General features: G+C 42.1%; 1 protein-coding gene across 1 annotated transcript in view; it reads right to left on the bottom strand.

Moving 5' to 3' along the window:
* Nucleotides 1–5,619: 5,619 nt before the first annotated feature.
* MCM2 (minichromosome maintenance complex component 2) overlaps nt 5,620–17,178 on the bottom strand; it is a 29,192-nt gene continuing 17,633 nt past the window's right edge. Inside the window, exons 13-16 of the mRNA XM_089521354.1 lie at nt 16,862–17,104; nt 15,804–15,986; nt 8,875–9,030; nt 5,620–6,536 (exon numbers count right to left, since the gene is read on the bottom strand). Coding sequence (XP_089377480.1) covers nt 6,426–6,536; nt 8,875–9,030; nt 15,804–15,986; nt 16,862–17,104 — 693 coding nt within the window. The 3' untranslated portion in view covers nt 5,620–6,425. The remainder of the gene's footprint in view (nt 6,537–8,874; nt 9,031–15,803; nt 15,987–16,861; nt 17,105–17,178) is intronic.

Here is a 17,178-nt window from a genome sequence, read left to right as displayed (position 1 = left end):
TTGGCTGTCTGTAACAGGCCTTGATGTCTTCTGGCGGAGGGTCTTCCTCTCCATCCCACCCTTCCTAGCTCATCTGATAAGGACATGGGACTCAGTTGCCCCTTGGCTATGGAACTCTGCCCTGAGGGGAGTTGGACCCCTCTTGGTTCTTACTGAAGCAGGCCTTCAGCCTTTATCTGGTTGGATGAGAAGGATGTGCAATAGTTGGGCTATTTGTAATATGTGTTTTATGGTATTTTAATTGTTTGGAATTAATGTTTTAATTGGATTGGTTTGTTAATGCCTTTTAAAACTTTTGTACCACATACTGTTTTAGCCATTTTGTTTTCATTTATATTTTAAATCACTTTGGGGCCCATGTTAGGAAAATAAAGCAAATTCATTAAATAAAGCCTTTATATGCAAATGGATCTGGTAGCATGTTTGTAATGAAGGTCCAGAACACACTGCAGAAATAATCTAGTTTGAGACTCCTTTAACCGCCCTGGCCCAGTGCTAGGGAATCCTGGGAACTGTAGTTTATTGTGGCACCAGATCTCTCTGACAGGCTAAATGTCTCACAAAACTACAGTTCCCAGAATTCCCTAGCATTCAACCTAGGCAGTTAAAGCACTCTTAAACTGGATTATTTCTGCAGTGTTTTGGACATGAGAGAAGGAAGTTGTAACATAAGCTTCTGTAGACTTGGTCTATTTTCTCAGATGCATCTCTCAGTCTCAAAAGGTGCTACAAGATCCCTTTGCGTACTGATATTCTATAGAAACAGAGTTGGAAGAGACCACAAGGACCATCCAGTTCAACTCCCTGCCATGCAGGAACTCACAAAGCACTCCTGACAGATGGCCGCCCAATCTGTTTAAAAACCTCCAAAAGAGGAGATTCCTCCACACTGAGGCAGTGTATTTCATGGGGTGAACAGCTCTTACTATTCAAGTTCTTCCTAATATTTAGGTGGAATTTCTTTTCCTGTAGCTTGAATCCATTGATCCGTGTCCATTGAATCCATTGCTCTGGAGCCACAGAAAACAAGCTTGCTCCATCTTGAATATGATGTACTGTACCTTCTAATATTTAAATGTAGCTGTCATATCACCTCTTAAGTTTAACCTTCTCTTCTCCAGGCTAACCATACCCACTCTCTAAGCTACCCCTTAATGGTATTATTTCCAGACCTTTGATTATTTTGGTCACCCTCCTCCAAACATGTCCCAGCTGTCTTGAACTGTGGTGCCCAGAACTGAACACAGTATTCCAGGTGAGGTCTGACTAAAGCAAAAATAGAGTGGTACTATTACTTCCCTCGATCTAGACATTATGTTCCTATTTATGCAGCCTAGAATCACATTGGCTTTTTTAGCTGCCACATCACACTGATTCTTGTTCAGCTTGTGGTCTACTGAGATTCCTAGATACCTTTCACATGTACTGTTTTCAATACAGGTGTCCCCCATCCAATATCTGTCCATTTCTTTTTTTCTGCCTAGGCATAGTACCTTACATTTCTCCCAGTTATTAGTGAGCACCCTTTGAATTAGGCTGGTCAAACAATTACAAATATACCTAACAGTTACATATTCTAGCCCACATTTTGCTAGCCTGTTTGCAAAAATATCATGGACCTAGTGAAATTATTACTGAAATCAGGATATGCTATATCCACAGCAATCCCATCATCTACCAAGTTTGTATCTCCATTTAAAAAAGAGAGATAAGATTAGTCTGGCATGACTTGTTTTTGGGAAACCCATGTTGACTTTAGTGACCACAGCGTTTCTTCCTAAGTGCTTATAGACTGTATGTTTAATGATCTGCTCTAGAATCTTTCCTGGTATTGATATCAGGTTGACTGAGAGGAAATTATTTGGATCCTCTCCCCCCCCCCCTTTTTTTTTTTTTTTTTTTGAAGATGTGGATAACGTTTGGCCTCCTCCAGTCTCTGCGACTTCTGTTCTCCAGGAATTCTCAAAGATTATTGACAATGGTTCCAAGATTACTTCTGCCAGGGTTTTTAAAATACCCTTGGATGTAGGTCATCTGGGCCTAGAGACTTGAATTTATTTTGAGTAGCCAAGTATTCCTGTACCACCTCTTTATTCTGTGCTGCATTTTCCCTACTACATTATGTGCTCCTTTTCCCCAGACTGAGCACTGTTCTCCCTTTGAATCAAAGAAGGTGTTTTCTGTATCCTGTTAGCATTTCACTATCTTGTCCACACATCATTTCCTTTTTCTTTCTTTTGTTATGGACATAACAACAACAACAACAACAACAGAGAGGTCCATTTCTATTTCAGTCACTAGCAAGACTGAGCATCTTCTGCACTTAAGCTTCCCTAATTCTCTCCCTATGTGTCCTGGCTATTTATTTGAATTCCTCTTTGGTGATTTCCCCCCTTTTCCATTTTTTGTACATGTCCCGTTTAAATCTTAGCTCAGCTTAAAGTTCTTTGTACACCCCTTCTGGTTTCTTTAGACACTTCCCATTTCCCCTTCTTCCTCATTGGAACAGTTTGAAATATTGTAGTGCTTTCAGTTTCTCACTTTTAAGAAAAACCCCTTCATGAACTCTCTTCTTCTTTGGTATCCCTTACCATGAGATCACACTCATTATTTATCTAAGTTTACTGAAATCAGCTTTCTTAAAAAGTCAAGAATGCATGACTGACTATGGTTGGCTTCCCCTTTCCACTGTATAGCAAACTCCAGCAAAACATGTTCATAACCACCTAAGAATCCCACCACTTCCACCCTATTAACCCAATCATCACTGTTGGTTAGGATCACATCTAAAATAGCTGTTCCCCTTGTTACCTCTTCCACCTTCTGGATAATAAACTTGTCTGCAAGGCAAGTGAGGAATTTGTTGGATCTTATACAGTGCACCCGTGCCATACGCGGGTGCATTATACACAACTTTCAGCATATGCTGAAAGCTGCGAGGGAGCGCACAGGGAGCAAGCGGCAACGTGTCCCATTAAATATAATGGGGCGCGCTATGACGCGCATGCACCGCCACACCATGCATGAGCCCCATTACTTTTAATGGGGCTTGAGCATATGCGGGGGAGGGGGGTCCGGAACAGATCCCCCATGTATAAAAAGGGTGCACTGTATTCCTGAGAGTTTACCATCCCACAAATATCAGGATAGTTGAAATCTCCCATCATTACCTACAGCTTTCTGAACATTTGGTCATCTGTTCTAGGAATGAAGCATCCAAGTGCTCAGTCTGGCTTGCCTGTCTGTAGTAGACCCCACACAATAACATCATTGTTGTTTCTCTCCTCAATTTTATCCAGATGCTCATAAGGATCATGGAGCAGTTCACATGCGTAAGCATCCTTGACATACTCTTTTCCTTTTTGATCTATTTCTTTGAAATATGTTATGCCCCTCTATTACTGCAATCCAATCATGAGCTCCATCTCACCAGGTTTCAGTGATGCCTATTATATTTGCTTTGCTGTTATAAGTTCAAGGTCATCTTGTTTATTTCCCATGCTCAGTGCATTAGTAGAGAGACATCTAAGACTGTGGGGCATTTCTCTTAAAAGTTTTTTCCTCCTACTGTTGGATTGTTGTACTATTCATCCAGTTCCAGATTAACATGGCTATGTCTTTGAATAAACCATATATAGTACAATAGCATATGGACTATAATACACTACAGTCAAGATTATCTTTTAAGTATCCATCTTGGACTTTCTACTGGATTTATGTGTAATCAGGATACCAACAAGTAGATAGTCTCTAGCCAGATATTTTGCTTGAATTTACGTCTGAACAATGGTGAAGTGTTAAACAGTAAAGGCTATCTTGTCAGAGAATAGATTGGTACTGTGAATGATCAGGAAACATATTGATTTGGCATACAGATGAGAGTTAAATTAAAAAGGACACTGCAAGTGGGAAGACCTCAGATCTGTCAAGTCTACTTTGTTGACTAAAACACCAACAGCCACCTGTCAGATCCAGGCGTAAAAGGCATCCACGGGGCTTTTAAAAGAAGGCCTTTGAGACCATCCCAGCTAGGAAATTAGAACTGAATTTACAGGTCTTTTACACAAAAATCCCACTCCAGGTTATTTCCAATTTTCTTAATTTCAGTGCCCTAATTTTGCTAGAAAAGGCAATTTTGATCTTGCTGTGGCTAAGCAACTAGGAGGCATGAACTTCTGCTGATTTATTGCTGGTTATCCAGAGGTACAAGTGGATTGTCATGTCCTTTCCACCCACTGCTAAGTATTCCACCCTCCATCAATGCAGGATCTGTAACTATATCATCCTGAACTTTCCAGCTTTTGTTGAAATACCTTAAGTGAAAGAGAACACACAGGCCCCTGATTCAGTCTCTTCCCCTGCTGAATAGCTCATACTAATGGGAAGCGTCTCCAAATCTTTAGCTGAAATCTCTTTCCCTGCAATTTCCACCCATCAGTTTTAGTTCTGCCCTCTGGAGCACTAACAAGGAGGCATACAAGGCTCTAGTTAATAGCAGATGAGACTGGGCAGAGGAAGAGAAAAGACAAGTCATAATACGAGATGGAAGCTATGACAGCATTACTGTGAATGCTGGAGTCTAATTTCTATTTGTTATCTGAATTGGCAGAGTGAAAGACAAAAGCTCTGGAGTCTTCAATTTGGATTGCTGGTCCTGCCTCAGCTTCAAAGGCTCAGGATGGGTCATGTTTAATTATGAACAAAGCAGCCAAACCCCCAATATTCTTCCACAAGGATACCTGGGCTTTTTCTGATTAGTGGGAAGTGCTCTCATCAAAACATTTTGGCTCTGTTCACTAAAATGGTTGATGTGAACACAAAGAAATACTAACTATGTAGATATATGTGCTGACTTAAGAAGAGTGACAATCTTCAGCTAAAGCTGAAAGACAAATGAGTTTGAGCTTCTCATAAACCATGACTGGCCCTAAATCAGCTATCCTTACTGGAGTCAGAGACAAACACACAGCCCACTCATAGTTCTATAGAAAGTACTCGTTGAAAATGCAATAGCGAACAAATTAAATGTATTCTACAAATGGGAATGATGAAGTAGTTTCAGTAATATTCCTGGCCAGCCTTGGCATTAGGAAGCATGAGGTAGCCATCTCAACTGGCAGATGCTGCAGGAGGAACAGAAAAGATAGATTCTCATTGTGTACAACACAGCCTGGCTGGCACTCCATAAACTAGTAGGCCTACTGCCCTCAGGTGTGGCAGACAATCCTATTCCATGCCCAGAACTGAAGATCCAACTGACTGTTTTGTCGCTTTCTTTTGTACATGGGATGAAGTGATGTGCCATCTTTCCTTTGGGCAGAAAAATATTTGGGTCCTGTCCTGGTGTTAAGAGCTGATGGTTCGAAGGAGGCAGTGCAAGAGAAGAGGTAACCATATTTTGTTCACTCATTCCTAATTCAATCTTTGAAGAAGCAAGGAAATGAATGGAGAGATAAGCAATTTGCCAGAAAGCTTGTGAAAGCATGCAGCAGCCTGTGACCAAAAGATTCTCCACCACTCATATGAGGGAATAGCTGGCAATATTGTTCATGGTACCACTGTAGATTTAGGAATTAGTACTCTGTTAAAGAAGGACCAATACATTTTTGCTTTCTTTGCAAAACACTATTTCTAAACCTTTATTTCTTCCACATTAAAACTTCTCCAAATCTATCTCCTACTGGGCAGACACATAACAGCCTAATCCTGTTTTTTTTTTAAATATTATCATACATATTATGGTCATGGGAAGGAGGGGGTCTCCATAGGGGCAATTTCTGAAACATATGAACTTCTATGTGGTATCTGGACCTGTGAAATGAGAAACTCCAGATCTTCTGACAAAAGTGTAGAAACTGCTTTGGATATCTGAAGTGGACTCCACACATCATTATCCTGTAGAAGATGCATGCATTACTTCCACATTCAGAGATGGCAAATACATTTTCCTCACAATGAAAAATGCATCGGCTCAGCTTTGGACATTCTAAACAAGAAGAGAGAAGGAGGAAACACAACCCATATATACTTTATCTCCCTTTAAATGACCCATGGTGACCCTCAGTTATAGGGCACAATCTCCAAACAATGTGAATTGTTCCAACAAGCAATGCTGACAGCATTCCCTGCCCTGATTGCTCTACCCAAATAAAGTGACATTTCCAAACTGGGGCCAGTGAAAAACCATCTCTTTGAGAAGTTTCATCCAGCAAGCTAAACTACAATTAAACACAAGAATAAGGTAAGTAGTTCAGGGTAACTACTCAGCTTCATTTTGTTCTATTCACAAGTCCTTCAGAAGAGTTTTCAGATCTTTTTCTATGCTACCTGAAGGGAGGGTGGCATTGTTTGGGTACTGCTGTAATGCAAGATAAAACAGAGTCCCAAATTCTTATTCTCTGCAGTCACTCAGGAATTCATTGCCCTCAGAATGCTTGCACAATCACTTTCCGCTTCACATCACGGCTGAATCTGTTCATCTTGAACAATTCACTGTCGTAGAAGGCAGAAAGGTTGTGGATGTTGATCTGGCGAGCCTGGGCAAAGAGATGAGAAGAAAAAGAAGAGAAGCATCTGTCAGACTTACCCAAAAATGAGATGTTCCAAACAGTTACTACCATGAATGCCTATAGATTTAGCAGAAAATACAGCAGTATGGTACAGAAAGCCATCATTATCAAGAACTTCATCAATTAAAAAACAACAACATGAGTTAATTACAAGCCAAGTATATAGACAGGGCATAGTAACTGTGTGCACAGTGTCTGCCTCATCTTGCAAACATGGCTACTTGTCATGATGGCTATATGCTGCCTTCAGGATCAAAGACAGTTTGTCTCTGACTACAGTTGTGGAAAACCAAGAGTGGGTGAGAATTAGTGCCATTGTATCTTTCTTGTGGACTTCCCTGAGACTTTTGGATGGAGTCTGTGGGAAACGGGATGTGGGGTCAGATAGGCTTTTATTAAGATCCAGCAAAATCTTCTTAAGAGAGCCAGCCTGGTATAGTGGTTTGACCAAAGGATTAGGACTCTGGAGGCCAGGGTTAATAGAGCCATCTTTGGAAGATTCCTCCATTAGAATCTTTTTAAAAACAAAGCCACTACCTAGTTCCTGGGGAATGAATGATCATTTGAAACGGAGAACTCATTAAATGTCATCTTAATGGCAGGGGGTTGGACTGGATGGCCCTTGTGGTCTCTTCCAACTCTATGATTCTATGATCTTAATGGTAAAAGCATGCAGGTTTTTTAGAGGCACCATATTCTCCACCAGGGCAAAAGGTTCAAAGAACCAAATAGTGTACTTAGTATACATTTAGTATTTATAAAATATACATTTATGTTAAGTAACAGGTGCCTATACTGTCTATGACTTTGTCTAACTATTTGTCCTTAACACTCAAGAATGATGTCAGCTTTAATTTCCAGATACACTGATGACTGAGGTTTTCCTTTTTTAAAAAGAGGAAATTTGGAAGAATGCCCCACACAGACACCACTATTTTTCAGTAACTATGTCTGCTTTACAGCAGAAGTGGGCAACTGCTTGAGGTGCATGGGCTGCACACACAGTCCCACTATGCACCTCAACCTCTGGTACCCCCACCCAAATGCCCCCTTTTATCTACAGTACTTTCTGTTCTAAAGTGATTTCTCTAGGGTCTAAATCAGGCTGGAGGTGGAAGGAGGGAACAAGGTGAAGTTGTCCATTAATGCCCCCTAGAGCAGTGCTGTTCGAAGTTGTGGTCCCTAGACTGGTGCCAGCCCCTAAGCAACTAGCTGCCAGTTCCTGGCAAGTTTCCCGGAAGGAAAGAAACCACTGTATCCAATGGGTGCAAATTTTGTGCCACTCCTTAGCACAATGGAAAATAATAATTGCCAGCTCCCCATATTGGATAGCCTGAGAAGCACTGCCTTAGAGTCCATGGAGGACATTTTGAGTAAAAGAAATGCAAAAAAAGAAAAAAGAAATATTCATATTATGGAAATGCATTGATGTGCATCTCTGCATGTTCCACTGTTCACATGTACAACAATTCTCCACATAGCTGACATTCTGAGTTCTTCCTCAATCACAATGCACAATATGCATATTTCATGTAAGAGAACTGAGATGTCATAGTGGTTTGAGCACTGGACTATGACTGTGGAGACCAGGGTTCAAATCCTGGCTTAGCCATGTAAACTCACTGGGTGATCTTGAGCAAGTCACATTCTCTCAGCCAGAGGATGGCAATGGCAACCCCCCTCTGAAGAAACTTGCCAAGAAAACCCTGTGATAGGGTTGCCTTAAGTCAGAAATGACTTGAAGGCACACGACAACAACAAAAAATTATGTGAAAAAATAGGTATGAAGGGCTTCAGAGGTCTGAGGACTATAGCTACATTTGAAAGGATGACATCTCTGAGCTCAGCATCGGGCAAAATGCAGCTGCCCAATAGTACTGCAATTCCCAGCACCTCTCACCACTGGCAGTGACTGATGGGATTTGCAGTCCAATAATACACCTAATATTTTCCAGGAGAATACCTGTCAAATTCGATGAGGCTAAATTTTTAACCATATGGCTTTATGCAGCTGTGATGAATATGGCTCTACCTAGCTTTACACCAAGGACACACTTAGCTCATATTCTGTTCAAGAATCAGCCTGAGGTTATGTGCAACTTTTCTGCACAGGTAAAACCACCACAATTCTACCTGCTAATCTAGGATCTCAGGCTTTTCTTTGCTGTGCATCAGCTGTCACTCACAGACCCTTTGCTTCAAGTTTAGAAGCAGAAATGGAGACAGCTTTAGAAAAGGTAGATGTAGGTTCCCACCACAATGCATAGAAGCTGGTGGGGGGGGGGCAGGAGGAGATGCCCCGTACCTTATCAACCAAGTCTTTCTCTGGTACTTCTATGGTATCCTGCTGAGCCCCATAGCGATTCCTCTGATACATCACTTGTTCTGATACCAACTGCTTCAAAATGAACAGCAAGAGTTCGTTGTTATCTCGCTTGAAGGCAAGGTATCGGGCAAAAGTCTGCAGAGTGGGGAGAAAAAGTTGAAAGAAGAAGACAAAATAATCTACATCACCAACAGTTCAAAGGTGGGGGGGGGAAGATGGCAAGATATGTTCCGATACCCCTCACATCAGGGATGGGAAAAGTGTGCTCCATGGGTCACGTGTGGTCCCTGAACTCCACTTCCTCTCACCACTGATGCTGCCCCCAAGACTCCCAGACTCATAAATATCAGCCATTTTCAGGCGATTTTTACCCCCAGACTACAGAAAAAGTTCCGCATGACTATGCTGTCAAGAAGAGGGTATAACCCACCAGGGCATAGAAAAACATCAAAAGAGGTCAACATAGCACATCACTACCAGTTTGCTCTCAGCCTTTTGAGGAAGGAAACATTGGACTCTGCAAAGAAATGTGGCCACTGAGTTGTTATGGAGAGAAGAAAAAGGTCCCATTACAGCATGTCCGTTATTTAACCCCATATTAAGTTGCTGAACCTCATATATTAATTAGAAGTTCCAGGCCACTGAAAGCAAATAAAATGCCCCTTTACAGACCTAAGCAGAAGTGCTTTTCAGTGCAGAAGTGAGTGAGCGAGACCAACTTCCACAATGAAAAAAGTGTTTGTAATGCTGTTTTTAACATGTGTTTTTAAACAGAACTGTGTTTTAACATTTGTATTAGGAGGGGCAGTGTTCAGTATTTTTTCAATTCTACCGTGTTTTAAGTAGTTTTAAGCAGTCTTGAATCCTGTGCTGGGAGAAAGACAGGATACAAATTACTCAGACTGTTAGTAAATAAATAAGGAACCTAAACATGATATAGGTTTTCAGAATCTTGTCCCTATTTTGGTAAACAGTCTGAGGTCAGTATTTTGAAAATTCCTTTTTCCATAGGAACTTTCCCAAGTACCATATCAGGGACCTTTCCCTAAATTGTGTCCAAACAAGGTGGCATGAGCTGTAAGAGCAGGCAGTAGCGCTCGTCTTACTGTGGTCCAACAACTGTCAAGTTCCTTTCCAACAGAGGCAACCCTAATCCAAACAATCTAATAATTTATCTGAAGATGCCAACCACAAATGCTGGCGAAACGTCAGGAATAAACTCTTCTGGAACATGGCCACATAGTCCGAAAACCCATAAAAAACAATTTAATAATATTTTACAAAGTAGATAAACACATTTATAATATGCACTTTATGCAAATTTATATAATTTCACTTTCATTTTTAGTTTGCAAACTGTCTACGGTTTCTTTTTCTTTTTTAAAAAAATAAAAATAATTTATTCATAATACAAAATACAAAAACTTGCAATCATAAAACAATGGTATAAAAAAGTTTCATGTTGTTAAAAACTTTCCTTATTAAAATTTTACATAATTCAATTCATTTAGAATAAATCTGACCATAAAGAACAGTGATTAGATAGAGGAGAAATGGATGTAAAATTTGTATTAATGTAATCTATAAGAGGAGACCATTTTTCCTGAACAGGTCTTTGATTTTGTTGTTTTGAGTTGTATTTCATGTTATATGTTAATTTCTCCATAAGCCATTGATCCCAAACTCTTTTCCACCAGCTAGTCAGGGATACAAGACCTGTTTTCCAATTATTAGCCACTTCTAGATGAGCTGCTGTCAGCAAAAAAGATATCAACTTTCTGTTTTTTAAAGATTTATTACCTTTTGTGTATATTGAAAGTAACAAAAGAGCTGGGCAAAAAATTAATTTTTGTTTTGTAATTGAAGAAATTTGGTTGATCACATCTTGCCAGAAGTGGGTAATTTTGGAACAGTATAACCACATATGGATATAAGTCCCTAAGACTGGACAACCTCTCCAACACAAAGATGATATAGATTTTAACATCTGTGATTTCCTAACAGGTAACAGATACCATTTATGTACTAGCTTTAGAAAGTTCTCTCTGGTTAAAGCTGATCTTGACTTCGGCACAGAAGATGACCAAATAGCACACCAGTCTGATTCTGGAATTGGTATATTTAGTTCACTTTCCCACAATGCTTTGATACATATGGTATCTTGATATGAATTCAACAAAATGAGATGATATATTTGGGAGACTGAACCTTTACTATTTCCAACAGGATCATTGCATAAAATTTCGAAGGGAGTCATAGTTCTCAATCTTTCCCCTTTCTTAAGTAAGCTAGAGGAGAAAGTTTTTATTTGCTTAAATTGAAACCATGAGATCGGTAATGGGTTTCTTTTTAAAGAAAGCTAAATAACTAAGTAAATATTTAATTACTTTGTTACTTTTAAAAACTCTTGACTTTTCCTCCAGGAAGACGAGGGAGAATGTATACAGGTCTCCCAAATTTATTGTCACAATGGCCCTGATTAAGGGACCATGACTAACACAAGGTTACCTAGTGAGCTTCATACTTATATGGTGATTTGACCTTTCTGGACAATTTTTTTTATTTAAAAATTTAATTTATATTCTACCATTCTGCCACCATGGGTGGTTTACAATGAATTAAAATGATGTACAGCTAAAATTTTATTACACAGTAATTAAAAACAATAAAATAAACTGTTCTATTAAAAGCACAAAGTTAGAATGGTGTAAAACATAGTAAGAGATAAAAGCACAGATTATTCCATTAAAGGACCTTTCAGGCACATGAATCAAGAGTCAAAAATCTGCTTTTAAAACAAAGTCTTTGCCTGCCAACAGAGAGAGCAGAGAGAAGGCTGAGCTTTCTCCCATGGGAAGGAGTCTTACTGCCTGGGAGCAGACACTGAGAAGGCCCTCTCTCATGCTCTCATGAAATGTGTATGTGATGGTAGTGGAACAAAGAGAAAACCCTCCCCTCAAAAACTTAAAACTTGGGTGGTCTCACATAGGGAAATATGTCAGATAGTTTGGACTATCTGTGGGGCTTTAAAGGCCATAACCAACACTTTCAGTTCTACTTAGAAATGGACCAGAAGGCAGTGAAACTGTTTCAGCAAAGCAATGCCACATTCCCTGCAACCAGTCTTGCTCAACAGCCTGGCCACAATATTTTGGGCTTGCTGAAGTCCAGAACTTTAGACAATGGCCCACAATCTTCTGCATTATGCCAGCTCTGACGACCTCGAAAACCACCCTGACTGACCTTAGCTTTAGTACATTCTGTCTCACCCCATCCATCCCATAAGCCATTCCATTCAAATTAGAAGGCCTTCAGTTTTTACTGCATTTAATCCATTCCTGTGCCAAGCAGAAACACCCTCTTATGTTCAGCACCATGACACCCTGGTGCAGGTCAACTCAGCTGTCCCATCCCCAGATGCTATTTGGAATAATATAAAAGAAATGACTGCTGACTGTACAGAAAGCTAAGTTTCCTCTTCAGTCTCTGAATTGGCACACTGACCCAAGAGGATCTGGCTATGAAATCATGATATTGTTGGGGGAAGAAATGTTCAAAATTATTTCTCCATCCAGGGTTGGGCAAAGTGTACCACCCAGGACCATTTTGTGGCCCCAGTGCTCCCTAGAAATAATTCTCCCGCCCCTCAAGAACTTTGTTTTACCCCAAAGTGCCCCTAAACACCCTCTGGGAACATTTTTGCCATGGTTTGAGGACACTTCTAGACCATTTTAGATTTAGGAGGAGCTCTTTACAAAAGGCCTCTCCTGAGCCTCTAATGGTCATGGGGCCCAAAATGTGCCTGTGATGATCCCTGGGGTCCAAGCAGCCAAACAGCCACCCTGTTCTTGGCCCTTAGACCCAGCGGATCCCTTTAAATTCTCCTAGAGCAGGGGTAGGCAAAACTGCGGCCCGCTGGCCGGATCCGGCCCGTCAAGGCCTTCCCGCCGGTCCCTGCGCAGTCCTGCCGCCGATTGCCCCTGTTTTCGCGCCGCTCCGGGCGCCATTTTGTTTTTCAAAATGGCGGCTGAAGTCTCGCGTGACCTCAGGATGGCAAAGGTTGCGCGAGACTTCGGCCGCCATTTTGAAAAACAAAATGGCGGCGCCCATCTAGGAGGCCCGGTGCAGCCCCTGGAACATTCCAACAGGGCTCCAGGGGCTGCAGTGGGCCTGCATCGGGCTCCACCTTGCCCTCTGCCCTCCTCCTCCTCCTCCCTATGAATAGAAGAGCAGGGAAAGGAGGAGGAGGAAGAAGGAGGAGCCAGCCAGCCAGCAACAGCAAGAGCAAGCCAGAGAGAAGTTGGTTGCTTCATTAGGGGAGGGGGGTTAGCCTTCTATTCTGAATTGCATTTTAGTAGTTTCCATGCTAGTAACTGTTATTATTATTATTTACTTGCCCTTGGTGTTCACTTTGCAAAAACTCCTCTCAGCACCTTGTGCTTTTCTGGGTTGAGACAGTGTGCATGCTTTCTCCCTTCTATTCTGAATTGCATTTTAGTAGTTTCCATGCTAGTAACTATTATTATTATCATCATCATCATCATCACTCCGGGGGCAGACCATCCCCAGCATGCGGCCCTGCCCCCGGAGGGTGGAAGCTCCACCCCCAGCATGTGGCCCCACCCCCGGAGGGTGGAAGCTCCACCCCATTGCTTCGGCTCCCCAGTTGTCTGAGGGACAGCAACCCGGCCCCCGGCTCAAAAAGGTTGCTACCCCTGTCCTAGAGTCTCCTGGGTCTCTGTTCCCGCTCCCTGCTGAGCTGAATGAGACCCCTTGAGATCCTCTAGTCAAGCTGCCACCACCCAGTGAATCTCCCCTTAGCACACACTGGGACTTGCTAAGGACTTAAGTTCCCTCCCCTTGCTAACCTAAGCAAGCAACAACCAAGCTAAGGCACGTGTATAGGAGTATAGAGACAGCAGATACTTTTAAAGAAAGTATTAATTCTAAGTAGACAGAATAGAGCAATAAAGTATCATTCATGCAAGGCCTCCTTGCCTTGCAGGTACAGAATACATAATTACAAGATGTTCATTTTAGGCAAGCCAAAAGATAAACATAACAAAAATGAAGACGCACTACCTAACACATTTCCTAAGCTACTCACACAGAGATGGGACCTGCAGTCCTTGAAGGGTTTTTGGATGCCAGGAGCTGGCCCCCATTGCCTAGCTCAAACTGCATCCCTTAAGCCTGCCCTTTTGGCACAGGCCCAACAGCTGGGCTTCCAAAACAACAGAAGACCCACAAGGCCACATGGCCTCACAAGGGAAAGAGTCAGCCGCATGGTCTCAGAGGCCTTTTCAAGACGTCTGTTGGAAGGTTCTTGATACTCCTGATCCTGCTCAACCAGTTGGCCAGTTTGGCCTTAGATCAGCTATGATGTAAATCTCATTAGTATATGATGTAAACTCTCATTAGCATGTACCTCCCCCTAGCTTAACCCTTTGTTGTCTGAGAGAAGTCCTCAAATGACTGGTGGCTCAGTCATTTTTTTATTTATATACCGCTATTCCAAAGATCATATCGGTGAACAGCAAGTAAGCTAATTAGCAAGTAAGCTAATTTGCCCCCAACAGTCTGGGTACTCATTTTAGCGACCTCGGAAGGATGCAAGCCTGAGTCGAGCTTGGGCCCTTTTGCTGGTCTTGAACTCGCAACCTTGTGGTTTCGAGTGAATGGCTGCAGTACAGGCATTTAACCACTGCGCCACCAGGGCTCCTCCTTCTGTGGGTTTTTCAGGCTACCTGGCCATGTTCTAGAAGATTTTCTTCCTGACGTTTCACCAGCATCTGTGGCTGGCATCTTCAGAGAATGCTTGCCTGGAAAAGAGTGGGTATATATATGCTGTGTGAGCCTGGGAATGCAGGAGTGATTTGCATGTGTATTGTTCTGTGCTGATGGTAGGCCTCAGGCTGGAAGGCTAATGCAAAAGAGGATTAATGTCTGCTAATTGGTGATCATTATCTGCTGGGAAAGCCCCTGATCCTGAGTGGTTTCCCAATTGCATTTGCTGAGTCCTTATTTTGCTATTCCTCAGGACTGGTAACCAAATTTTGTTCACTTTAAGGGTTTCTTCTTTCCGGTTGAAATTATCCAGGTGTTTGTGGATTTCAATGGCTTCCCTGTGCATCCTGACATGGTAGTGGTTGGCATGGTCCAGGATTTCAGTGTTTTCAAACAGTATTTTATGCCCAGGATGGTTTGTGGCATGTTCTGCTACTGCTGATTTTTCTGGCTGGCTCAGTCTGCAGTGTCTCTTGTGTTCCTTGATTCCTGTTTGCACACTGCATTTGGTGGTCCCTATGTAGACCTGTCCGCAGCTGCATGGTATGTGGTAAGGACTCAGCAAATGCAAATGGGAAACCACTCAGAGTCAGGGGCTTTCCTAACAGACAGTGATCACCAATTAGCAGACATTAATCCTCTTTTGCATTAGCCTCCCAGCCTGAGGCCTACCATCAGCACAGAACAATACACATGCAAATCACTCCTGCATTCCCAGGCTCACACTGTGTGTGTGTGTGCGTGCGTGCGTATCCGCTTTTTTTCCAGGCAAGCATTCTCTGAAGATGCCAGCCACAGATGCTGGTGAAACGTCAGCAAGAAAATCTTCTAGAACATGGCCACATAGCCCGAAAAACCGACAAAAAACTATGGATGCCAGCCATGAAAGCCTTCGACTTCACATTAGAAATGATGCAAGTTGCAGTTCAGACATTTCCCCATCCCTAGTTCAGGCAGGGATGGAGCAGACATTTCCTCAGCCCTGGTTTAGGGCCAAACTGTGCATCCCCTTCAGAGGTCAACCAGGCCTAGGGTTCTGGTGGTACTCCTCACTGATCCCACTGAAGCATTTAACAAAAGGACCCAATCTATCCAGGCCACACAACTGCATTCCCACATACCTTCCGCATGCTCCTCATGACACTAAATTTCTGTGTGTCAATGAAACTCTCAAGCATAACCCTGATGGCCATGTTGACGTCATCTTCCACCACATAATCCCGCAGGTGAATGCGCGCATGGGCCTCAGCCATTCGGATCATGGACTCAATGTGACGCACTGTGATGGGGATACTTCCAGTTGCCTGCAGAAAGAGAAAAGGAATAGCCCAATTGCAAGATACTTTCCTTTCTTTGTTGGTTGTTTTCTTGACAAGATTTGTTCAGCAGAGGTTTGCCATTCCCTTCCCCTGAGAGAGTGTGACTTGCCCAGTAGGTTTCATGGCTGAGCTGGGAATCAAACTCTGGTCTCCAGAGTTGTCGTCCAACACTTAAACCACTACACCATGCTGGCTCTTATTCTCTTTTCTATTTGCCTCCTATATTATGGGCACTTTTCAATTCTATGAACTGTAAAAACTTGGCAAAACCAAAGCAAAGCACTTTAAACCCACAGGCAGTGGAAAACAGGAAGACAGCTAATAAAGCGGATGAAGTATTCAAAATGGGTTAATGAAGTGATATTGTGCCACCTGCTGGCAAGAAGAAAGCAAGCAGAACTCTACTATCAGTTTACTGAACTGAGTTCTTAAACAGCACCTTCTTCCCTAAAAAAGTCCTATTAAATTCATGGGGTCACCAAGTCAACAGGCAACTTAAAGGCACAGGCATGTGCATGCACACATGGACACACACAAGATCCAAACTGAAACTTTCAACGTCCTACTGGTTCACTGATAGGGGCAGCAGTTCAGCTTCTGGCATGCATACAGTTCTAAGATTCAGCTCCCAGTATTATCAGGCAAGACAGCATCGAAGCACCCCTACTTGTCTATGTCTTACTGTATATACTCAACTCCACGTTGACTTCATGAATAAGTTGATACAAAAAAGGAGAGGTGACTGTACTTAACACTGACCCATGGATAAGCTTACTCAGGTTTTTTTGGTCAAAGTTCTGACTAAAATTTCTAGACTTATACATGAATATATACAGTACTTCCTATTGTTGAATGCTTACCATGGATTCTTTCCTAAGTTCACTATACATTCTGGCCACTTTGTCCTGATCCATCTGGTTGAGTTTGGGGTGGACTTTTTCCTTTGCATAGATAATGTACTTCTTCAGGATCTCCTGTGGAATGGGTTCTACACCATAGGTATTTGGGAGAATAATCTCTTGAGAGTCCCCATTCACAACATCCTTGTTGTTGGGATGATGCTTGATGTGGCTGCTAACCACAAACCGAGCCAGCATCTCATCCTGCAAAATAGTATTGGAGAGGGAATCATGGTTCAGATCATGGCATTTACCAAGTAGTAATCTCAGAGATAAAT

Source organism: Sceloporus occidentalis, unplaced genomic scaffold, assembly GCF_023333645.1.
Source record: "Sceloporus occidentalis isolate IW3139 unplaced genomic scaffold, rSceOcc1.0.p SCAF_1, whole genome shotgun sequence".
Taxonomy (NCBI): Eukaryota; Metazoa; Chordata; class Lepidosauria; order Squamata; family Phrynosomatidae; genus Sceloporus; species Sceloporus occidentalis.
The sequence above is the reverse complement of the archived record's forward strand: the minus strand, read 5'-3'. Positions and strand labels throughout refer to the sequence as shown.